Source organism: Ambystoma mexicanum, chromosome 4p, assembly GCF_040938575.1.
Source record: "Ambystoma mexicanum isolate Mex_15411 chromosome 4p, UKY_AmexF1_1, whole genome shotgun sequence".
NCBI lineage: Eukaryota > Metazoa > Chordata > Amphibia > Caudata > Ambystomatidae > Ambystoma > Ambystoma mexicanum.
In genome coordinates, this window is record NC_090927.1 from 904,103,927 (window position 1) to 904,129,777 (window position 25,851).

The window sequence follows — 25,851 nt, forward strand, 5'->3', positions numbered from 1 at the left end:
TCGAAGATTCCGGCAGAGGGGGGGAGTGAGGCTCAGACCCTCCCCTCAAGGTGAAGGCCCCAGGCGCCCAGAAGGTGACGATGGCCTTAATTCACCCTGCTAAGACCTCGATTGAGGATGTCGCCGCGGCCCTGGCTCAGCCTGTGGAGGCTACACCAGTGGAGGCGCCATCAGGACCCAGAGCCTCGCTGCCACTGCAAAGGGAGGAGTCTTTCAGGCCCATTGAGAAGACCGCCACAAAGTCCTCATTGGAAAAGGTGGGGGAGGGGCTGGTGGCCATTGTGGATACGGACACGACCTCTGAAGAAGAGCTCATTGAAGTCATGGAAGAGGCCCAGCCCATAGGGAGGAATCCCGACGAGGGCGACGACGAGAGCGACGGTGTCGCCGACGAGGCTCCTCAAGAGCCCTCGCGCCTGTCGTTTCCGGCGCTGCAGGACACTTCGGCGGCCATTTTGTCAGCGATTCAGTCCTTATTCTCGGAGATAAGGACAAGGTTGCCCCTTCCCCGATAGAGGTACCTGAGTCAGATCCGACGGGGGAACCGGAGCCAGGACTTTCGGAAAGTCCACCGCATAAGAGGACGACGCATCCTACGCCACCTCTCCCACCTCTGCGGCCTGCTCTGCCTTCCCCCCCGGTCTACTACCCACAGGGATGATACAGGCACGGACACGACTACGACAGGTACAGATGACGACGGGACGTGTCCTCCGTCGCCCCCTCCTCGGGCGTCCCTGCCCGACGAGATTGGATCCTTTCATGCTATGATTTCCAGGGCATCCGAGCTTTTCCAGCTCTGCCCAGAAGAGGAGGAGGAAGGGTTCCTTTACCAACGGCGCAAGGATAAAAGGAAGACGGTCCTCGCCGTACCGCTTCTTGATGACATCTGGGATGAGGGGCTCGCCCTCCTCAAGAACCCTGCCACGGCGCCGGCAAAGAGGGACCGGTACGAGAAGAAGTACCAGGTCCCCGACGCTGCCCCCTTGTGCCTTCGGGCACAACCTACCCCTGACTCGGTCGTCTCAGCGGCAGCAAAGAAGAAAGCAGGGGGCGCATCGGCCTCGTCATCAACTTCCCCGCCGGACGGCGAGGGCAGGAAGTTGGACACGATGAGACGACGGATCATCTCATCCGCAGCGACAACTATCAAGGCGGCCAACGCCCTGGCTATCGTAGCCCGCTAAGACGGAGTTGTGGTTCAAAATCGCCTCTCGGTTAGACTTCCTTCCGGATGCCAAAAAGGCTGAGGCCCTAGAAATCCTACAGGAGGGTGAGATTTCTTCAGACCACGCCATCACGGTGGCAACGCCGACACCGGTTTCCGTCAGTTAGGCAACAGAGTTTTCTTGAGACGGCGAGGATGGCTCAAGGCCACGGATTTCCGCCAGGACGTACAAACCAAGGTTTTGGACATGTCCTTCGACGGGAACAACCTGTTTGGGAAGGCGGTTGATGAGTCCCTTCAGGCCATCAAGACAGACACAGAGACTGCCCGGGCACTGGGAGTGCTCCATCAACGATGGCCGTCCTTTCGGAGCTCCGGAGGCAGACAAGGTGCCTCCAAGGTATCCGGCAGTGGCTCCTCCACGTACCGCCAAGCAGCAAGATCTTCGTCCCAGGAAGCCTACAGGGGACGCGGCAAGTCAGGTGGTGCCAGTCGTTGTCGACAGGGAGGTCAAGGAGGCAAGGCGGCCTCCAAACAAGATTGAACCGACAGTGGGGTCGGGCCCCTGCCGAAGCACCCCGGTGGAAGGCCGGCTGGCGAGGTTCGTCAGCGTGTGGGAGTCCATCTCCACCAACTGTTGGGTGCTGGATGCCGTGGCCCAAGGGCACGCCCTCGAGTTTCAGGAGAAGTGCCCTCGCGTTCCACCCGTGGCCAGGAAGGAAAATCACGTCCCTCAACTACTGTTGGAAGTAAGGGCGATGCTCAAGAAGGGTGCCATCGAGCTCGTCCCAGAGGCTTCGGGGCTCCGGAGTTTACTCAAGGTACTTCCTCGTAAAAAAGAAGACAGGAGGATGGCGCCCCATCCTTGACTTACGACGACTGAACAAGTACATCAAGGCGCAGAAGTTCCGTATGGTCACCCTCCAGCACGTGCTGGGACAGCTGGAGGAGGGCGATTTCCTGTCGTCGTTGGACTTGGAGGATGTGTACTTCCACATCCCCATTCTAAAAAGACACTGAAAGTGCCTCAGGTTCGTGGTCCAAGGGTGGCACTACCAGTTCAAGGCCCTCCCGTTCGGATTGAAGTCGGCACCCAGGGTGTTCACCAAGTGCCTCGCACCGGTGGCAGCGCGGCTGCGCCTACAGGGGATCCACGTCTACCCCTACCTGGACGACTGGCTCATCCGGGCAAGGACGAGGGAGCTAGCGGTGGAGCACACTGCGAAGACCGTCCAGCTGCTCACGGACCTGGGATTCTCCATCAACTTTCCAAAATCCCACCTGGTTCCGTCGCAAGTTGCCCTGTTTCTGGGAGCCAAGCTCGACACAGTGTCGCGGCTGGCCTCGCCGTTGGAGGAAAGGACCATTCTGGGCAAGGTGCAGCGTCTGCTGGCCACGGACATGGCCAGGGTAAGATCTATCAAGTCCCTCCTCGGGATGATGTCCTCCTGCATTTATCTGGTGCGCCTTTGTAAGGGGCGCATCCGAAGCCTGCAAGAGTTCCTCGACGCCCGCTGGGTCCATTCGACGGGCAGCTTCGAGGACAGGATCCCTCTCAACGAGACATTCTGTCAGGCGATCCGGTGGTGGGGTACCCGCTCCCATCTGTCGGCGGGCACAGACTTTCAGATCCCAGCTCACCAGGTGACAGTGACGACGGACGCCTCCCTGGAAGGTTGGGGAGCGCACTCCGGAGATCTTCACGCGAGAGGGCTTTGGCTCTCGGAGGAGAAGGCACTCCACATCAACATTTTGGAGCTCCGCGCAGTGTTCTGGGCCGTCAGGTCCTTTCTTCCGTCCCTCAAGGGCAAGGTGGTGAGGATCTTCACCAACACCACCATGATCTTCTACATCCGGAAGCATGGCGGAACCAGGTCCCCGGCCCTATCCAAGGAAGCACAGGATCTGTGGCATTGGGCCGTCGCCCAACGGATGTTTCTGGTGCCTCTTCATCTGGCAGGAATAAAAAACACGATCGCCGACTCACTCAGCAGGGAGCTGCGCTCGTGCCACGAGTGGGAACTACGCCAGGATCAAGTGGATCGACTCTTCCGACGATGGGGCGAACCCCAAATCGATCTCTTCGCGACGGCGATGAATTCCAAGTGCCGGAGGAGCATGGACGATGCTTTCTCGTTCCCCTGGGACGGCCTATTTCTTTATGCATTCCCTCCACTGCCGTTGCTGCTCCGGCTCATCAACCAGCTCAAGAGGTCCCGGTGCAGGATGATCCTCGTCGCACCGGCGTGGCCAAGACCGATCTGGTTCCCGGACCTTCTGGACTTGTCAACGTCCACACCAGTCAAGCTGCAGACAGACGCAGACCTTCTCTCAAGAGATGGAGGCGCCATTCTTCACCACAACCGGGAGTTGCTGAACTTGCAGGCCTGGCTCCTACAGCACTAGAGTTTGGAAGGTACGACATCCCGGACGACTGCAGAGAGGTTCTTGCAAAGACCAGGGCGTCCTCAACTCTCAAGTGCTATGGACATAAATGGAAGAGGTTATCTGTCTGGTGCCGTGCACAGATTATTAACCCTCTGCGGATTACGGCCCCTCAGGTACTGCCGTACCTACTGTCGCTGGCCAAAGCTGGACTGACTCACGCCTCCATCAAAATACATCTGGCTGCAATCTCCAGATATACCAGGACTACGGGACGGGCTTCCTTGTGGTCTCATCGCCTGGTGAAAGAATTCATGAAGGGACTATTCCTATCATTCCCGCCGGTGAAGGCTCCTGCCCCGGCGTGGGAGCTTAATGTGGTGCTGACCAGGCTCATGGGGGCCCCATTCGAGCCTATGCATTCGGCGCCTCTGAAGTTCCTGTCATGGAAGACCGCTTTCCTCGTGGCCATCACCTCCGCACGACGAGTGGGAGCGATCCAGGCCCTATCTTGCAAGCCTCCATACTTGACTTTTCATGACACGAGGGTGGTGCTGAGGACGCACCCCTCCTTTATGCCCTAGGTGCCGTCTGACTTCCACCTCAACGAGCCCTTGGTGTTGCCAGTTTTCTTCCCATTGCCTTCGTCGCTGGCCGAGAGGACTTTGCACTCGCTGGATGTAGCTAGAGCACTGATGTTCTGCGTGGACCGCACGAAGAGTTTTCGGAAGACGTCACAGCTGTTTGTGAACTTTGGGACTGTGAATCAAGGGAAGGCTCTCTCGAAGACTTCCATTTCCAGATGGCTCTCGGGCTGCATCATGCACTGTCACCGGTTGTGAAACAGACCGCTGTCCGGCCGTCCGAGAGCCCATTCGACCAGAGCGATCGCTGCTACCACGGCGTTCCTGTCAGATGTGCCCCTGCTAGACATCTGCAGGGCTGCGACATGGAGGTCGATGCACACCTTCACAAGATTCTACTGTGTCGATTGGGACTCCAGGGAGGAGTCCAGGGTCGGCCAAGCAGTGCTGCACAACCTGTTCGCTTAAGGTGAGCCTGGTGAGGAGGTAAGAGATGCTTAATATTGAGTTGTTGTATTGCTTGATGTTGAGCCTGTTGCCACCTCCCGTGGTTGTGCATGTGTGTACTGCTATGCATTCTCTTATTCATGAGCATGTGAATCCATGCCAGACCCCATGCTGGAGAAGGAACAAGTTACTTACCTGTAACTGTTGTTCTCCAGCATGGGTCTGGCATGGATTCACATGCGAACCCTCCCGCCTACCCCTCTGCGGCTCTTCACTTGGTCATACTGCCACTTTACGTGCTACCAAATGTGAGGATGGCTGCCAGAGGCGGGGCTTAGGGAGAGGGCAGTCATTGGCTGGGGGCAGTATGACCCAGAGACCAGTGATTGGTTACTACTAAGAAAGACAGATCAGAAACGAAACTGATACTGATTTCTTTCTATACCGAGGAATCCTGGCCTGACGGGGAATATTCATGAGCATGTGAATCCATGCCAGACCCATGCTGGAGATCAACAGTTACAGGTAAGTAACTTGTTCCTTAAATCCATGGCAAAATGTACAGTGTAACAAGTCCTTTTGGACTGCAGTTTGATAGCAAAAACCAATGTTTGTTTAAAATTGTAAATTCTTTTTAGGTTTATGTGGATCCGCTTACTGTTGAAGACATGGAGTGTATTGGAAATGCTTTGTTTCCTGCCCTTGGCAGCAATATCATCTCAAAAATGGTTGCTTTCAACAACAAGGTATGTCATCTTGTTTAAACTGACTTGTGGCTCACTGTGAAAGAAAATAAATTGATGGAAAAACATTTAAAAACAAGTATTTTTGTCTGAGGCTCATAAAAATGTTAATTACAATAAAACACAACATAAAGTACAAACAAAGAATAAACATTATAGTAAAATAAATCCATTCGGAAGAGCGATCAAAACACTTGTGAATGCAAAAACTATATCAAGCAATTGCTTCATGATGGTAGTGCCAGCCGATATATTTGTTTTCATTGCCGCTGCATAGAAATGGACAGAGTATCCCTGTCCCAAGAATGAAAATCTCTTGATGCGTTTAGTCAAATCTCATAGTTACTTCCATCAAAGCATCTTTCAATGTGGATCTCCTCCATGGCAGAGTTTTCATCTCGTGCTTGTATGTCTCTGCCTATCCTGATGACATTACCTAGTGCCTCTGCTTCTGTGGGTCTCACGGCTATGTGTAAGCTTCAGCTCCTTGTCTACCATTAATCCATTCAACATCCCTGACATGTATATAGTGATCACCATGTTGACCGATTTCTGTATCCCTGTGCAGGGCGTACCCTTGTTCTGAACAGGGTCTGACTTTGCAGCAGTTAAGCCCATTCTTTATCTGCCTGCCAATCATAGCCATTTAGCAACTGTCACCTTGTATAGCTATGAGCATGGCAGTGAAGCTTTTCTGTACACAATGTGCATCGCCTTCCTGTATGAAAATCTGAAAATATTCAGTTGTCACGCACTAATTTTATGGAAATATTAAATACGTCCCCATGGGTACCTTGTGGCAACTGGCCTTTTTATGTGATCATTTTTATGAAAAAACTATCCACAGTCAAACCAAATGTACCCAACCTAATGTGTCGCCAGCTTCCCCCCCCCCATGTTTCAGAAGAGCATTTACAAAAGCTTCATTGAACACTGTTTTGTTCTTTTAGAGAGGTGCAAATGTTGTTGTGTACTTAACCATTTAAGTACACGTCCGCATAGGGAAAAGCTAAACTTTGTTCAGCTGCTGAGCGTTAGTACTGTATATCAAAAACTGAAGACATTTTTCTCTGGTGGAACCGTTGGTTGAAACATCGGTTTGTGTAGATAGGCAATCATCCCTATCCTCAGTGTTTGTGCAATGGTGGTTTACCCTGTCAGAGCAGCAGTGTCAACATCAAGTCTGTTTTCTCTATAAGGCGGGGTGAGTGAAATACATGCTCTTTCAGTTCAAGATCCCTTTGGGAATAGTACACAAGAACAAGATAGTGTTACGTACACATCCATGTTTCTCTCCTAAATTCATCAAAAGGTTTCATGTTAATCCATAGAACGTTCCCGCTTTCTTTGAAAATCCAAGGAATCAGCAGAAAGAAGCCACCTGCACTGCATGTCAGAAGGGCTGTCATGTATTGATGTTAGGGGAGTTTTCGTAAAGTTCACCTGGTGCTAAAACTCTATAAAACTATCCCATGGTATACAAGTCCCCAACTCTTAGTAGAAGTCTGTACAAAGGATTACTAGAATAGAAAGGCAGAGCAGCAAGGCTTATCGTATGAGAAGGATTTGTATTTTATTTATTTGTAAAGCGCACCAGGCCCAAGGGCATCCGGGCACATCATTTAGGTTACAACCAGAAAATACAGGGTACATAAAGCATAATACATCATACATCAGGGAGGGGCATACAGGCAGTGAACAAAAGGGTAAATTAGGATAATATACAAGTATTATTCATATTGACAATCAGAAAGGGTAACTATCAGGTTGGCGCCAGTGTAGTAGGTCAGAGATGACGACAGGCGCTAAAAATCGAAGCTGGTCTTGAGCAGACAGCCAGGCTTTGGCTTCGCACTTGGAGGCCAGGAAGGATGGTTCCACTCTGAGTAGATTGGGTAATTTCGTCGCCATGACCGGGAAACTACTCCTGCCTGATCTCTGGAGGTTGAAGCGGGGGATGGAGAGACAGTTGGTTTGAGCACTTCTGAGAGGTCTAGAAGTGTGTAAAGAAAGTCTATTAGCCAGATAACTAGGTGCTTGGTTTGTGATGCTTTTATGTGTTAGCGAGAGTGCTTTGAGTGAGACTCTTTGGGAAACTGATAACCAACGGAGGCTCCATCTGGAGTCTGAGATGTAGAGGTTCCTAGGGATGTTTAGTGCCGCTCTGATCGCATTGTTTTGTATAATCTGTAATTTGTTGATATTGCATTGGTTGGTGCCGAGATAGAGGGCGTTGCAATAGTCGATCTTGGATAGGACTAGAGTCCTGGATAATGTAGTGCAATTGGCTGGTGTTAGGAATGGGCGACTGTAAGGCAGAATCCTGTGCAGTTCCCTTGGGGAACACTGCAAAAAGTTTAGGACTACAGGGGCAAGCAGTAAACCCAATTGGCAGCAGCTCGCACCACCCAGATTTACTTGGTAGCTGTGGCTGAGCAGTCAGACTTCTCTCAAGAAGAGTAGGGCAGTATATAGAGTATACACAATAGTGCTAAAAACACAGTAGAGCAAACAAACACTGACCAGAGCTTTGTATCAGAAGTATATAATTATATATATAGAGGGTTACTCTCGTCTGCAATTGGAACATCTAGCGGAGTAAAGCAGGGATGCCCTCTGGCACCGGCACTTTACACCGCCTATATCGGCGATTACCAACAGGCCGAAATGAACGTAAAAGCCTTCCCGCCCTCCTTAGGATCCGAAAAAGTCAGTAGATTGCTCTACGCCGACGATATCATCCTGATTGACCAAACAAAGATAGGGCTACAGCGAAAAATAGACAACCTGAACGAATACCTCCATACCAACGATCTGGAAAGCAATGCAACGAAAACCAAAGTGATGCGACTGACAAAAGCAGCCAAACGGAAAACCTCACAGGCATGGTTTTTCAACGACACCCGCCTTGAAGAGGTGGATGCCTTTAGATACTTGGGCACCATGTTCAGTAACAAACGGAACGAGCAACCCATGCTAGACCTCCTGACCAGCAAAAACAAAACCCTGTCAAACCAACTGATCATCATGGATAAAAAATTTGGCCGCTTTTCAATAAAAGTGGCAACAAACTTTTACAGGATGAAAGTAGTCCCAGCGCTCACTTATGGTACAGTGGCCATGTTCGGCATCCCAGACTCAACTTGGCCTAAATTGGAGGGCTCACTCTGGAAAAAAGTGCTCCGACTGCCCACTTCGATCCCAATTGCCTTGGTAAGAAGAGAACTTGGTCTCACCTCGCTCCAAGGAACAGTATCCATCAACAGTTTGATGTTCTACAGAGAAGTTAGATCATCTGTGGAGAAAATGTATACATTGATCCAAGAGGAAATTGAGAAAAGATCAAACAAAACGCTCAAACTCTGGCTAGAAAAAAATCAAACTCTCCTGAAATCAATAGGTAGCTCAGAGGAGCTCTTGACAAACCCGAAAAGAACAGCAAAAAAACTGAAAGACTCAGATTGGTGTGAGACTCAACAGATAGCAGCAAATCACAAATCTGTGGGCCACCTTCTGGATTTGCCAAAAAACTAAACGAGCCCATTAACTACCTATTGCAATTTCCGAGCAAGACACACCGCTCGACCTTTCTGAGAGCAAGATTGAATATCTTAAAGACCAACGAGGTCCTGAAAATCTGTGGTAAATCTGCATCGGACGTCTGTCGATTCTGTCTGAACCCAGACTCAAAGGAAAGCCTGAAACACTTGATTATTCATTGCCCAGGAACCACTGGTAACAGAGAAACCCATTTGGGCCACCTGTATTCAAACATTTCAAGAATGGACGAGGACTACTGGTGGTCATACCTAATGAATGGGCTAAGTCGAAGACCGGTAATCGCAATTGTAAACTTTCTTTATAGTTTGAAGCTGGACGCCATCTGCAAGGGATTAGAAAGCCCCCACCACGAAAAGGATTTAGCTCCTTTGACAAGCATCTGGAACAAATGCACTCGGAAAAAAGACTTTTCTTCTTTGTAAAAACTGTTAACAGTTAAACACAATAAAAAATAAAATAAAAATTATTTATTTAAAACAAACTTTAGGAAATACACTAGCACTCTAAATCAAAAGCAAGTTAAAACACAGTCGGTAGAATATAAACACCTCCCTTGATAACTATTAGAAAAGTCAGGGTTAAAACACCACTATTTGTTAAAACAAATGTGAGCGCGTAACCTAGATGGCACTCCAATAGTTAAGTTAAAGGGAGAGAAAAAGGCAGGGCATAGAAATAAAACAGTTCCCAACACTTTTAGAAGTTCAAAGCAAGGGAGTAAAGGCAGTATACACTGTAGAGCCAAAGTTCATAGGCCAGGCCCACTTTAAATGGAGCAAAGCGAAATGTGCCCAAGACCACACAGTTTAAAATGCACTAAAAGTCTTTGCAGAATGTTCAAAAGAGGTTGAGGTGATTCAAGAAGTAAAGTTAGGTCTGCGGCCAACCCAGTTGGAAAGCCAAGGATTTCAGGGTCACCTTTAGCAATCCGTGGAAAGGGAGGCCAGGCAGAAGACATTACCTTAAAGAGAGGAAGCTCCAGCGGTGGCAGTGGTTGCAGTTCGTTGTTTTGAACGGGGGAAGAGGGGTTCTAGTTGTGGAGGAAACTTGGAGTCGATGCACTGCACAGGGATGAAACCAGCCGCGGAGTTTGTCGGTTAAAAGGTGCGTTCCTTTTATTCGCGGTCACAGTGATGAAGCTTTATCCAGCCGCCGGGGTGCTTGGCACGGGCGATTCGACTTGAATTTGAGTTGCTTTGTGGTTCTATGTATTGAGTCACCGGGGAGGGACAGCTGATGCTGCTACCAAGGAATATGGGCTTTAGTATGTGCAGAGACCCCGCCTCTAGCTTGGCCTACTGTACTGATGCGCTATGTGGTTTGTCCGTGCTCTTAGCCTCCAGCACTGGTGACTCTTAGAGGCCTAGACATCCCAGAGTTTGGTGAGGGGGAGATAGGGAGGGAGAGGGCACGGGCAGAGGGGGGTAGCTGTCGGGTGGAATCTGTTGTTGTTCTTGGTTTAATGTCTTTGGGGGAACCTGTTTATCTCTTATTAAAAACTTTAAATAAAAATAAAGTGGAAAAAAAGGTGCTTTCCCTTTATTCGCTGTCAAAGTGGTGAAGCTTGGCTATCCGGCCGCCGGGGTGCTTGGCATGGGCGATTCGACCAAGGGACGTTTTTGAAAGGCGAAAGGGGGCGAACTGGTTGATCCCACCAGCTCAAAGGAAGAAGACTCGTCCAGCAGAAGATCTTCTCTTGTCGTTGGGAAAGTGGTGAGTTCGTTGCAGCAGGGCTCCACCGGTGGCGTCGTCGTTGCAGATGGCTCGGCTTCTTCTCTCTTCGGATTCTTAGGTCCTGTGGCGACTTCTGAAGTTGCAGTCCCAAAAGCCCTGCTTTTATGCAGAAAACCCCTCATTCAACAGCGTAGCTGTTACTCAAACATGCTAAGTGGTGTGCCGGGCGGCTCATCACTGGGCCAATCAGAATAGAGTGTGACTTTGGTTGCTAAGGCAACACAGTCCAGGGTGCCAATTCCCCTCCCCACACATCCTGGGGAACCCAGACAGAGTGGCACCATTTGCAGGGCTTCTGTGGAGAAGCCTGCCAAAAAGTGGAACAAAGGGCCCAACCTTGGTTGGAGTTACAGAGACGGACACGAATGCCATTTTAGAAAAGAGTTCTGGCAAAAAGAGCCAACCGTTGATTTAATATTAAATAAATACACCAGCGGAATCTTTAACATTGCACCAAAAAGTGGTGTGTTTAAAATCAATGGGGAAATCCCATAGGAAATATTCCGGTGGTATATTTTGCGTGGTAACCACAGCCACCAGCCAGAAACTCGACAAGGAGGGGCGGGGGACTGGACAGTGCCCCCTTGAAAACAGACCCGGGGGCAGTCGAATTAACCCCTTCCAGTACTTCAACAATATGATGGTTTGTACTGGTTCTGTTCACAATTTTGGACTAGTAAAGTCAATGGTGACTTTACATGCCCTGGGAGACAGTAGTCAGTCCCAGGGTATGGATTCTATGTTTGAGGGTCACTATGACACCCCTGTGTTACTGCACTGAGGGTGCTGTGTAACACATACACAAAAACAGACGATACCCTATGGAGTAAAAGAGCCCATAAGCACACACCAATTCAAAGACATACCTCAAATCATGCCTAAGTGTGGGAGGAAAAGAGTCTCACTCTTGGCAGGAGAAGAAAACAAACCCCAAAATCCAGCAAAGCTGCTGGGGGACTCACTAGGTTTGGGAAATTAGCCTTATATGAGAATTCTCCCTAACAGCGACATGCCGTAATGAGCTTGCATGTATAAGATGCAGCAGAGGAGACAGCGTTGATTTGTCTAGAAAGTGATAGAGTGGCATTGATATAGATGCCAAGCGTTTTTGTATCTTTGGCCACCTTCATGGTATTGCCATCAATTGTGAAGGATTTGAAAGACGGGTCTAACTTACTAAGTCTTTGTTGAGAGCCCAAGATGAGAATCTCCGTCTTCATCGTTCAAACACAGTTCGTGCTGCGCCATCCAAGCCTGGATGACTTGGTAAATAGCGTTGATGGCTAAAGTGTCAATTTTGTGATCTCCTGTGATGGGGATGAGTATTTGGGCGTCATCGGCGTAGTTAGTATATGTGACACCCAGATAGTCCAATATGTCAAAGAGTGGTTTCGTAAACACATTATAAAGTGTATGGGAAACACACGATCCTTGTGGAACCCCGCAGGTGATCGGCAGTGACAGAAGGGCAAAAGACTCTCATGGATCTATTAATCCATGTAATCCAAGCGGTGGCTTTGTCCGAGAAGTGGGTGGCAGTTTTAAGGTGGCGGCAGAGGATTTGGTGATTAACTAAATCGAAAGGCTGCCGAGAGATCTAGAAGGAGTAATAGGGCAAGCTTGCCCTTGTCTTTTAGGTCTTCGATCTGTGTTTTGAGATTTAAGAGGGCAGTTTCCGTGCCATACCGTGGACGGAAGCCTGATTGTCTCGGTCTCAGGAGATTAGTTTCCAGATAGTCTTGGATCTGCAGGTATGCTGCGCGATCAAGAATTTTTAGGAGGAAGGGGACTGTGGTGATGGGCCTGTAGTTAGTAGGTATGTTAGCATCCAGAGTGTTTTTTTTGAGGAGGGGAATGACCCAGGCATCCTTTAGGTTGTTTGGACAATTCCAGAACTGAAAGATGAATTTGAGTGTGGTTATGAAAGGGGCTACCCTATGCAAAGCCTCCTTAATAATAGGGGCAGGACAAAGGTCGTCTTGACAGTGGGTTTAAGGTGATTAATGATACGCTTAACTTCTGTAGTGGATAAAGGCGAGAGGCAGAATGGTTTTAGGGTATCAAAGTTAGTGATAGTGCTGACCTGATGGTTTTTCTGCTTCAGACAAGTCTCTAGGCTGTTTTTTTTATTGTCAATGATTATAGTTTGGAGAGTGGTGATTTTGCTGAGGAGAGCCTTTTAAATGTTAGTGCACCAGGTACTGTCTTTGGAGCAAGTGTCAGGGGCAGTGGCAGGCGACTCAAGTTCCTTTAGGATTCTAAATAACTCCTTGGTGTTGGATTGAGCTTGTTCAATAGGTTTGTTATACACATTTTTTTTGGCCTGGATTATGGCCTCTTTATAATTTGGAGTAGCTAGAGTCACGTCAGCTTTGTTTGTTTAAGCTTGGTTGCTTTTCCAGCGTGATAAGAGGCCCCTTTTTTCCTTTGCGGAGGATTCTCAACTGTGGTGTGAACCATGAGTTGAGGTTGGACCGTGGTTTCGGTTTTCGAAGTTTGGTGCGATCGAGGGCTTTCAGCATGGTCTGATTATACGTGTCTACCAGGACAGTAGGGTCAGAGCATTAGCTGGAGAGATCGTTAAGGGTAGGGAGGATAAGTGGGAGTAATTTGGCGCAGGTTATGTTGCGCTTGTTTCTTGTGACAGTGGCAGGTGCAATATCAGAGGTGGTATGGAGGATTTTAGCGGGGATGCTGAAGGTGATGAGGTGGTGGTCAGTCCATTCACATGGTTGGTTGGATACAATGTGTTAGTGTCACAATTTAGGGTGGCTATCCAGTCGAGAGTCCTGCCCTTGGAGTGTGTTGGCATATTGATCTGTTGAGTGAAGCCTAAGTTAAGTAGTAGGTTGTAGATGTCGTGCGCGGGGGCATCATTAGGGGCTTGGTAACCTAAGTTGAGGTTGCCAAGTACAATCATTTGGGACTTTGTTTTGGTATTATCAGCCAGGATGTGGGAGAGATCTTCAGCAAACGTGGATAGAGGGCCAGTGGGTCTGTAGATGAGGTGGAGAGTAATAGTCTGAGCGTGATGGTTATCTTCACTGCAAGCAATTCAGCTGAATTGATTCAGAGAGCGGAGGAAAGGCGCAGTTTGATAGTATTTTTGTGTTTAAATGCAACGCCGCCTCCTTTGGAATGGCTGGAGTTGCGGTCGCATCTTATGATATTGTAGCCTTCAGGGGTCGTTAGAGATAGGAGAGGGCCTGAAGCTGCATGGAGCCAGGTTTCGGTAACGGTATGAAGTCAAGGTTGTGAGTGGTGATATGGTCGGCCACGTCAAGTTCGTGTGCTGTGAGTGATCTGGTGTTGATTTGAGAGATGCTGTGGGAGTCGGGTGCTGGTTACTGGCCTCAGGATGATTGCCCACTGAAGGTGTAGGTAAGTGGTGGTGGGTGAGGGCAAATCGTTCTGGATGAGCTCGGTTGGTCTGCTGGATAATGTTAAAGTGGTTCTAGGTGTCATGAGGTAATCTAGATCCTAGTCTGAGATTTCTCAAAGGCCCAGTGCAAGGTTGGTTAGGCGTTGGCTTGGATGCAAAGTGTTCAAGCCAGTGGGAGGGTGAGTTGAGGTAAGGGTTGCTAGGACAGGCAGCAGTGGCGGTGGTCAGGGCGGGTTAAGCTGCCGTGTAAAGGCCAGGGTGCCACAAGGACGAGAGGCGTGTGGGATAGTAGGCATGGTGGTTGGACGTTGTAATGCGCAAGAGAGCGGGCGCCCATGTATGTGGGTCAGCGTCGGGGCTGCAAGTGGGGTGTTACTGCTAATTAGGAAGGGTCCTAACAGAGTTAGTAAGATGAGGGTACAGCAGAGGGCGGTGGTGCAGGCAATAGGTGCATACTGCTCAACGATAGTAGCAAATGTGACAAGGTTGAGGGTTGCCAAGTACTGTGTAAAAGGGTAGACCATGCTGGCCGTTAACTTGGCTGGGAGTTAGGCAGGTGGTCAATTAACAAAGGCGCAGGATAGCACGTGGGAGAGTACAAGCAAGTATTAATGTATGAGCGGTAATGTACTACAGGTGGGGGGGGGGCTAACGCGTGGCTGGTGACAAGTGGTTAGCCATGTGCCTGCGGCGCTAGTGCGGGGTGGATCAGTAGGCAGATACAATGATATAGCAGTGGCAGTGTGCAGGGAAACGGCAATAATGAGGCAATATAAGGAAATGGCTGCTCAGCAATACACAAGATGTTAGCTGTAGGTAAGTACAAGATGCCCAGTCAATACATTAGCCCAAAGAAACACTTCTCCAGCATGGATTCACATGCTCATGAATATTCCCCGTCATCAGGCTGGAAATCCTCGGTAAAGAGAATCAGTTTCAGTTTAGTTTCTGAACCAATCACTGGTCTCTGGGTCATACTGCCCCCAGCCAATGACTGCCCTCTACCTAAGCCCCTCTTCTGGCAGCCATCTTCAGATTTTTACCGCACATTCAAGTGTTGGGAATCCTCGTGTTCTCTCGAGCTTTTAGTGCGTTTTGCGATTTTGTTTTTTTTTTTTTTTTCCTAAGAGTTTTGCTCTATTTTTCGATCAATCGAGCCTCAAGCTTCATCGATCCATCAACTGACTAACCGAGGACCTGTTTTTCAGAACTTTCTATCGCCCCTCAAGGGCGATTTATCGTCGAGTTCACTTCTTGGAGGATTCCAGAAGATTCTTGGAGGCCTACACCGCGTGGACATGGCCGAGGATAAAGATGACTCTATGCCTCTGTTCAGGATCTGCCCAGGATGCGGGCTGAGAAACCTCTTCCTGGATGATGGGCACTCGCTGCCTTTGCCTACATTCGGACAGCTCGCACGTGGAGGAGGCCTGTGCGTTCTGCAAGGACAGGGTGCCACGCACCATGAAGGACTGTCGCACGTGGCTCGCTGAGTGGCTGCAGACAAAGATCCTGGCGGGTGGGTGAACCCCGGCAGCACACTTCTCCCAAGAGAAAATTTGAGCGGTCTTCTGAGACCTTTGAGGGCGCTCCGGCGACTGGGGCCCAACATAAGGAAAAGCACTGCGAGTCCGCGGGCACCGGGAGCGCCGTTGGTACGGGCTCCGCGGCAGCCAGGCTGGGCGCAGCATCGCCAACGCCATCAACCTTGAGCCACCGCTCTGGCTCAGCGAAGAAAAGGAAGTCAGACCACCCGGGTAAGCTTCTGGAGAAGGCACGGTCAACTCTGACAGAGAAAGCCAAGGGGGAGCGAGGCGTTGACCCCCTGCCACGCATGGTGAATGCCTCCGGGGTACCCAAGATCGTGAAGGACTAGGTTTACCAGGCTAAGGCATCCATTGAGGGAGTGGTGGCATTCCTGGATAAGGCTGCAGATGCAGCCCCAGTGGAGACGACCCCCAAGACGAGAGTTTCCCTGACCACTCGGAGGGAATCCTCTTTCCTGCCCATTGAGAAGACTCCTGTGAAGACAATGTCGATCATCTCCCGGAGGCCATCGCCCCTGGCTGAGAAGAAGGGGGGAAGGGGGTGTTAGGGAGAATTCTCCGTTTAGGCTGAATTTCCTAACCTAGTGAGTCCCCCAGCAGCTTTGCTGGATTTTTGGGGTTTATTTTTTCCTCCTGCCAAGAGTGAGACTTTTACCCTCACTCTTGGACATGATTTGAGTGTTTCTTTGGATCTAGAAGTGTTTAATGGGCTATGGGGTCTTTTACTCCATAGGGTTTCATGTGTTTTTGTGATGTGTTACACCGCACCCTCAGTGCAGTAACACCGGGGTGTCATAGTGACCCCCCAGTATAGACTCCATACCCTGGGACTGACTGTCTCCCAGGGCATGTAAAGTCACCATTGACTTTACTAGTCTTAAATTCTGAGCAGAACCAGTACAAACCATCATATTCTGGATGTACTGCTTGGGGCAATTCGATTGTCCCCGGGTCTGTTAGTCGAGGGGGCACGTCTCCGTCGCCCCTGATCGAGTTTTGGCTGGTGGCAGTGGATACTACTTTTTATATTCAACCGCAAATATTTTCCTATGGGATTTTCCATTGTTTTAGGCTACTATCTTTATTTAAATATTTACGGTAGCCTCGAACATACCGCCGGTTTATTTAATTAATATTAATTCTCCGGTTGGTATTTTTTGCCAAAACTTGATACTAAAATGGCGTTTGTGTTCTCTTGTGTGATTCCAACCCAAGTCGAGCCCTTTGTTCCACTTTTTGGCGGGCTTCTCCACAGAAGCCCTCCAAAGTGGTGCCACTATGTCTGGGGTACTTAGGAGGGGTGGAGGGGAATTTAGGCACCCTGGACTGAGTTGCCTAGGCAGCTCAAGTCGCACTCCGTCCTGATTGGCCCAAGTGGTGAGCCGGCCGGCTCACCACTTGGCATGTTTGAGTGACAGCTAGGCTGAGTGAATGGGGGTTTTCTGCATAAAAGCAGGGCTTTGGGGACTGGAACGTCAGAAGTCGCCACAGGACCTAAGAATCCGACGAGGGAGAAGCTGAGCCGACCTGCCACGACACCACTACCGGTGGAGTCCTGCTCGACCGTCTCACCACTTTTTCCCAACGACAGAGAAGGTCTCCCGCCGGAGAGTCTTCTTCCTTTAACTGGTGGGGATAACCAGTTTCACCGTCTTTCTGCTTTCCCGACGTATCTCGTGGCCGCCTTGCCGGTGCCAAGCACCCAGGCAACCGGGATACCACGTTTTACCACGACCGCGAGACAAAGGTACCACCTTTAACCGGAAAACTCTGCTGCTGGTTTCTGCCCTGGTAGTGCAACGACCTTCATCTTTCCTCCAAGTCAAGATCTTCTCTTCCCCTGGACGACGACGCAACTTGCACCCACTACCAGGAACAACTGCCACCGCTGGAGGATCCTTCCCACTTAAGGTACCGTGTCCCACCTGGCTTCCCTTGCTACCGACTGTACGGGGTAGATTTAGCCCCCGGCTTTCGAACCTGGGTTAGCCTGGGACACCTTGGCTAAACTTTTCTAAGCCTCTCTAAACGCTTTTCTGAACCCTCTGCAAGACTTTCTAAGCCTAGTGGAACTGTGATCTTGGGCGCATTTGTGCTCTGCTCTCTCTAAGAGTGGGCCCAGCCTTTGGACTTTGGCTCACCAGTGACTTTTTGCTCTCTGCCTTGCTAACAGTGTTCTGGAATCGTAGAGTGGTGTACCTTTTCATACTCTCTCCCCCCCCCCTTTTTCACAAACTTATTAGAGTGCAATCTAGTTAAGCGCTCACCTCTGTATGAAAATAAGTGGTGTTTTATTGTGATTTTCTAATAGGGAAAAAGGGTGTATATATCATAAAAGTAACTGTGTTAAGAATATTTTACAATAAGAGTGCTGGAGTGTTTCAACTGTGTGCTTTTAAATAAATCATTATATACTTTGATACCAAAGCTCTGGTCAGTGTTTGCTTGCAATATTGTATCTGAGTGCCTATTGAGTATACTTTGCATACTGCCTAACTCTTCTTGAGAGAAGTCTGACTGCTCAGCCACAGCTACCAGGTAAATCTGGGTGGTACAGACTGCTACCAAGTGGGTTTACTGCCAACACCTGCAGTCTTAAATCTTTTGCAGTGGTCCCTAAGGGAACTGCACAGGTTTCTGCCTAACAGGGGGGGCACGGTAGTCCTGCCGGACTCTGATATCTCCTCCTCCGAGGAGCTCTTGGGCCTAAAGACAGTGCTTGATAAGAAGTTCGAGGCCAGGTCCTACGGGAAGGACCCCGACGAGGCGGACGTGGAAAGCGATGAGGGAACTGACGAGGGGCGGCAGGGCGCTGAGCCGGAGGACACCGCTGCCACCACCGACAGACATGTTGGCAGATATCCTTCAAGCTCTGCAGACCCTGAGCTCGGAGATGGACCAGGATGTCTGTACCTTCGACGGGCGATCCAGCGGTGCCTGGACCATTAGGAGACCCGCCGCCGAATAGGAGACGAGTCTATCCGCCTCCACCCTACCACCCTTTACCTCCATCCGCTCCGTCGAGGGATGAGACGGAAACGACGGCGACGTTGGAATGGACCTCCCGTCGCCGGTACCCAGGGCTTCTCCACCCGACGAGATTAGCTTGTTCCATGCCATGATGTCTACGGCCTATTTTCAACTGAACCCCGAGGAACAGGAGGAGTGATTCCTTTATCAGCGCCGAAAAGCCAAGAGAAAGACCATGCTTTCGATCCTGCTGTTGGACAACATTTGGGACGAAGGACTGTCCCTCCTGAAGAACCCGTTAACGACCCCAGCAAAGGGACTGGTACGAGAAGAAATATAGGGTGCCGAATTCTGCACCAAAGTGTCTCAGGTCTCAGCCGTCCCCAGACTTGGTTGTCTCGGCGACAGCCAGGAAGAAATCTGCAGGGACGGCGGCATCAACGTCCACTTCCCCACCGGACGGCGAGGGAAGGAAGCTAGACGCCATGAGGTGGGTCATCTCGACAGCAGCAACGACCATTAAGGCGGCCAACACTCTCGCCATCGTGGCCCACTACGACAGGGAGCTTTGGTTTAAAATCGTCCCTCTCCTGGGCTACTTTCTGGATGACAAGAGGGCAGAGGCCCTTGAAATCCTACAAGAAGGCGAGGTGGCATCGGAGCATGCCATCACGGTGGCCACGGACATCGCTGACACCAGTTTCCGCCAGATGGGTAACAGCATATGTTTTTGTCGGCATGGTTGGCTGAAGGCCACCAATTTCTGTCAGGACATCCAGACAAGGGTATTGGACATACCCTTCGACGGGGACAACTGGTTTGGCAAGATGGTGGACGAATATCTGCCAGACATCAAGGCAGATACCGAGATGGCTCGTGCCTTGGGCACCCTCCAACAGCGACGGCCGTCCTTTCGGGCCTCCGGAGGCAAATCCCATGGTGCCTCCAAAGGATTTGGTGTTAACTTCTCTTTGTACCGTCAACCATCCCGTTCCTCGGCCCAGGAAGCCTACATGGGCCGCAGCAAAGCCGGAGGAAATAATCGTTGTCGCCAAGGCTCCCAAGCTGGGTCGTCCGTGACGAAGCAGGACTGAACCGGCCGTGATGTCGGGGGCCCTCATGCGAGCACCCCGGTGGGAGGCCGGCTGGTGAACTTCCAGGCGAAGTCCATCTCCGACCATTGGGTGCTGGACTCACTGGCCCACGGGCACACCCTGGAGTTCCAAAGGAAGTGTTCCTGCATTCCACCAGTGGCCAGGCAAGATAACCACATCTTGCAACTGCTTCTATGGGTACGAGCGATGCTGTAAAAGGGCGCGATAGAAGGCTCCGGAGTGTACTCAGGCTACTTCCTTGTCCGAAAGAAGTTCGGCGTTTGGCGGCCCATACTGGATCCTGCCGCCTCAAACACATCAAGTCCCAGAATTTTCAGATGGTCACCCTCCAACACATGCTGGGAAAACTGGAGGAAGGGCACTAACTGTCGTCGCAGGACCTAGAGGATACTTCTTTTCGCATCCCCATCCACAAGAGGCATCAAAAGTTTCTGCGCTTCATGGTCCAGGGGCAACACTATCAGTTCAAGGGCCTTCTCTTCGGGTTGAAGTCGACGCCAAGGGTCTTCAAGTGCCTGGCGCCGGTGGCTGGATGATTGGCTCATCCGAGCAAAGTCAAGGGAACTCGCCGTCGAGCACACAGCAAGGACCGTCCATCTGCTCATGGAACTACATGCTGCGGTTCTTTGAGGGGAACGTGTCTGGGCCCGGATTGCCCGGGTGTCGCCGTAGTGCTAAAGGAACAGACTCGGAGCGACACACATGGGCCCAAAGCTGAATGTGCAAACAAGACTGCATTATGTCTGTCAAGGGACTCCGGGCTAAAAGCAAGTAACCCACGATGGACGCCTTTGCCAAGACGCCACAAATTCCTGCTGCCCCGGGGCCGAGCACAGCAGTGGTCTCTGCGGGCGACACTCCAGGGAGAGAAGATCATCAGGTCCTCGATGCGATAACTGAGCTGAGGAACACATGGAGGACAACAATGGCGGAACTACTCACGGCTTTAGAGAACAAGATTGATGCAGTGGGAATCGAAGTTACCCTGCTGCGAAAGGATGTCGGGGCGCTGGCGGAGAGAACTAGTGGACTGGAGATTGCGGTGAAAGCGAACACAGAAACTAGTATGAACAATGCTAAGGAAGTCCACATACTCGAGCAGCAAGTAGCGAACCTGGGAGCCTACTATATCTAGCCTCAATATCCGACCTGCATTATGTTACTTCTGAACTATTGACCCTGTTGGACTGAAATATAGTTAATAATAAGTACAGAGTTGACTGGGAAATACTAATGTCAATAAATAGGAGTAATAAAATGGAGGCAGCCTACCCCCCAAGAATTAGTAGTCGGTCAGCCGTTAGGGCTGCTTGACCCTGCTGAGCCGTGAGTACGGGCTATTGCCAGAAAGGGCTAGATGCCGGGGTGCCTTACTTAGATCCAGGGATGGATCTGGGCAACAGTTGGGGGGAGGCGGGGGGGTGTTGGGATGGGATAGGGAGGCGGGACGTTGGGTGGTTGGGGAGTTCAGGGTGTTTTGGGGGTTTGTAGTTAGGGGAAATTTGAAAGGGAAAATGAGCCTATGTAAACGGGTCATCAGGGAAGACATTGGAGTGGAAGGCGGGGGGAGTACATCGAGTAGATGGCGTCGGGTAATCTCAGAGTGGTGACGGCCAAGCTCAGGATTGCAATGTGTTGGAAGGCGGCCCATAGGCCTAGAGTGGAGACATGGTGGGCGGACCTCCTGAGATGGGCAGAAGCGGAAACCGTGGTTTGGTTTGAAGCTGCCACCAAGGGGGGGGGGGGGGGGGGGAGTGGGTCCCCTGATGGCCTGGAGGCAACTGGTGACCTCAATGGCTACACTCACCAGGTCATTCATGAAACAGGAGACTCAGATGAGTCAACAAGCACTGAGATCCCTGAAAATACTCATGTAGATGACACTGATTAAACGGCTCGAGTTTGTGGGGAGGGAGGAGGGAGGAAGGGAAATGTATAATGTGTTGGTTTGATATTGATTATGAACGTCCTAAAAGTTGTAATGTTTGGCGTGTTGTACAAAATAATAAAAAATTGTTTTATAAAAAACAAAAAAAACTTTTCTACCGCGATTATATTAGATAAACGTGGTACTGTTCTTGGCTATTATATTAGCCTCGAACATAAACCCGCTGGACCAAATCGTCTTTCTTTTGGCACTGGTTGGATTTATTTGCCATTTCTTTTTTGTTAAAGTCCTTCTTGTGTTTTACTTTGCGCGGCAAACTAGGTTCGCCTTCTTTGTTCACCGTCTTTTGGCGGGCTTCTGCAGAGAAGCCCTCCTCTTGGCGCCTGGGTGTCTAGGTAGACTGAATGTGGGGAAGGGGTGTAGTCACCCCCTGCACAGGGTATCCTAGGAAACCCAAGTCGCACTTTGCCATTTTTGGCTGAGGTGGTTGTCCCGGCTGGACAACCCCCCTGCTGATTGATTGACAGCCAGGCTGTGTGAATGGGGGTTTTACGCATAAAAGGCAGGTCTCTTGGGCTAGAAGTAAGTCGCCTCTGGAACTACAAGGAACCGAAGAGAAGCGGAAAGAACAACGGCTGCTGCAACTACCCCGTCCCGGTGAAGCCCTGCTGCAGCCCTGAGCTATCTTCCCTTCGATGACTAAGAGAAGATCCAGTCCAGAGTCTTCTTCCCTTGAGCCTGGTGGGGATAACCAGCTCATCTTCAGCCAGAGATCTCCGCTGTGGTCGAAATCGCTGCACACTGCTGTAGTTGTCCGGATAGCCACCTGCTGAGCTTCTCCTGTTTTTAAGGAGCACCCCTTTGCGTTGTCGCTGCTGCCGGCTTCCCTGTGTGGTGCAGATCCCCTTCAAATGTCCTCCTTCACAACGAAGCTCCAGGAATCGTGGGTCTGCGGGAAACCAACAGGAACAACTGCCAGGGCACCAGCTGCCTCGTTGGAATAAGGTACTGTGTTCTACTCGAAACTGGGTGAATCCCTTTTCTTCATCCTCAAGGCTCGTTCTTGTCTTCCCTCCTTCTTATAACTTTTGCTTCCGAACATTGACAATATCCAAGTACTTTGCTATACTGAATCGTGAACTGTCGAACGGTGTGATCTTCGGCACAGGTCTCCGGTGTCACCTAAACCTGGCTCCGACCCTTTGACTTTTGAACTCCTGTTTCTGAGTATTTCTCGATAGGGTCTGCCTAACCTAAATATTGCCTGTGATTTTTGCCTCCAACTCCCTTTGGGTATCTCAGGTGCTAAGTGTGTTTTTGCCCCGTAGCATTTCATGTCACGGATACGTGTTTTAGTAGACCGAACTGTCAAAAAGTGATCGCAACCGTATCCGCGGTAGCGTGTTTTGTTCATAACACCGGTTCATTTAAACACAGGGTACTTACCTTGAGACTTACTGTACAAAGTGAATTGGTTAGTTGTAGTATATTTAACGTGTGGTTTTGTTTAAAGTTTAATAGGTGTTGTGTTTATAACTGATGGTTTTAAAATAAATGTACTTATATTTTTTACCTGAAACCTTGAGTCAGTGTTTGCTTGAGTCAAAGTAATTGTGGTCCCTTTGTGTAATCTCTGATACTGCTCATATACTCTTGAGATCAGCCTGGCTGCTCTGCTACTGCTACCACTATAACCTAGTAGTACAGGCTTGTACCAAAGGTAAAACTTGTATTGACACCTGTGGTCTTAATCAGGTGTAGTGGTCGCTAAGGGCACTGCACAGGATTCTGCCTAACACTATGCAAAGTTTTGCTTGGTGCCATCGCAGGACGCTCGCTTTCTGGGGTCCAGGCTCAACACAGTGTTGCGCCTGGCTGTGCCGTCGGAGGACAGGATAAAGACCATCCTGGGCAAGGTAGAAATGCTGTTGACCATGGAAGTTGCCAGGGCGTGGTCCATCAAGTCCTTGCTCGTCATGTCGTCATGCATCTACCTCATTCGCTGTGCAGGCTGCGGATGTGGCCGCTGCAAGAGTTTGTCGACGCCTGTTGGATTCCGGTATCGGGAAGCTTCGAGGACAAGATCGCTCTCAACGAGAAATTCCACCAAGCAATTCGGTGGTGGGGCATCCGTGCACCTCTGGCGGCGGGCATGGACTTTCAGAGCCCAGCACATCAGGAGACGGTGACAACGGACACCTCCCTGGAGGGATGGGGCGTGCACACTGACTCTCCACGCAAGAGGCCTTTGGCTCCTGGATGAGAAGTCATTGCTCATAAACGTCCTTGAGCTCCGGGCTGTGCTTTGGGCCTTCAAATCATTCCTTCCGTCCCTCAAGGGCCAAGGTGGTGTGGGTCTTCACCGACAACACCACCACAATGTTCTATATTCGGAAGCGGGGGTCACCAGATCCCCGGCTCTCCAAGGAAGCTCAGGATCTATGGCACGGGGCCATCGCCCAGAGGATGTTCCTGGTACCCTTTCATCTGGCAGGAGTGAAGAACACTGTCACTGACTCACTCAGCAGGGAGCTGCGCTCTTGCCATGAGTGGGAGCTTCGGCAAGATCAGGTGGACCTACTGTTTCGATGATGGGGCAATCCCCAGTTCGATCCGTTTGCGACGGCAACTAACACATAGTGCCGGAGGTTCGCCAGCAGGTTTCCCCAGCCGTGGAGCATGGGGGGACGCATTCTCGTTCCCATGGGACCGCCTGTTCCTCTATGCGTTTCCCCTGCTGCCTTTGCTTCTGCGACTCATCAGTCAACTGTCCCGGTGCAGGATGATCCTTGACGCACCTGCGTGGCCGAGGCAGATATGGTACCCAGACCTTCTAGACATGTCGGCGTCCTCTCCAGTCAAGCTTCCGCGGACGCAGATGTTTTCGCCACGGAAGGAGGCGTGATTCTGCACCATGACCCAGGGTCGCAGAACTTGCAGGCCTGGACCTGTAGCGCTAGAGTTTGGTGGATACGATCTTCCGGCGGACTGTAAGGAGGTGCTTGCCAGGGCCAGGGCTTCGTCTACACTGAAATGCTACACCCATTAGTGGAAGAGGTTCGCCGTCTGGTGCTGTGCACAGAAACTCGACCCTCTATGGATTATGGCTCTGCAGTTGCTGCCGTATTTGCTGTCGCTGGCCAAGGCGCTGTTGGCCCATGCTTCCATCAAGGTTCATCTGGCGGCTATCTCCTGCTACACCAGAACTTTGGGGCGGTCGTTGTTGTGGCCACACCGCCTGGTCAAGGAATTCATTAAAGAACTTTTCTGTTCCCACCGGTGAAGGCTCCGGCCCTGGCGTGGGAGCTCATTGTGGTGCGGACTAGGCTTATGGGTCCTCCGTTCGAGCCTATACATTCAGCACAGCTGAAGTTTTTATCGTGGAAGACAGTGTTTCTTGTGGCCATCACCTCCTCACAAGTGGGAGAGATTCAGGCCCTCTCATGCAAACCACCTTACTTGACGTTCCACGTGACGTGGGTGGTGCTGCGGAGGCACCCCTCTTTCATGCAAAGGTGCCTTCGGACTTCCATCTCAACGAGCCCTTGGTGGCACCTATTTTCTTCCCGTCTCCTTCGTCGCCGGCTGAGAGGACTTTGCACTCGCTGGATGTGGCTAGAGCGCTGAAGTTCTACGTGGACCGCACAAAGTGTTTTCGGAAGACATCACAGCTGTTTGTGAACTTTGGCCCTGTGAACCAAGGAAAGGCCCTCTCCAAGACTTCCATTTCCAGGTGGCTCTCCGGCTGCATCACCCATTGTCACCGGTTGGCAAACCGACCGTTGCCTGGCCGTCCGAGAGCCCATTCGACCAGAGCGATAGCTCCAACTATGGCGTTCATGTCTGGTGTGCCCCTGCTGGACATCTGCAGGGCTGCTACGTGCAGGTCGACTCACACCTTCATGAGATTCTACTGCGTCGCCCAGGATTCCAGGGAGCAGTCCAGAGTCGGCCAAGCAGTGCTGCGCAACCTGTTCGCTTGAAGGTGAGCCTGGTGAGGTAAGAGATGCTTAATGTTGAGCCTTGCCACCTCCTGTGGTTGTGCATGTGTGTACTGCTATGTATTATTTATTCATGAGCATGTGAATCCATGCCAGACCCCATGCTGGAGAAGGAACAAGTTACTTACCTGTAACTGTTGTTCTCCAGCATGGGTCTGGCATGGATTCACATGCGAACCCTCTCACCTACCCCTCTGCGGCTCTTCTCTTGGTCCTACTGTCACTTAACGTGCTACCAAATTTGAAGTTAGCTGCCAGAGGAGGGGCTTGGGCAGAGGGCAGTCATTGGCTGGGGGCACTATGACCCAGAGACCAGTGATTGGTTG

General features: G+C 50.7%; 1 protein-coding gene across 3 annotated transcripts in view; it reads left to right on the forward strand.

Annotated features, from left to right (window-relative positions):
* Positions 1-25,851, forward strand: part of MDN1 (midasin AAA ATPase 1) — a 2,688,524-nt gene that overhangs the window by 1,012,212 nt on the left and 1,650,461 nt on the right. For all 3 annotated transcript variants that reach the window (XM_069606482.1, XM_069606484.1, XM_069606483.1), the window contains exon 39: positions 5,223-5,330. In XM_069606482.1, coding sequence (XP_069462583.1) covers positions 5,223-5,330 — 108 coding nt within the window. The remainder of the gene's footprint in view (positions 1-5,222; positions 5,331-25,851) is intronic.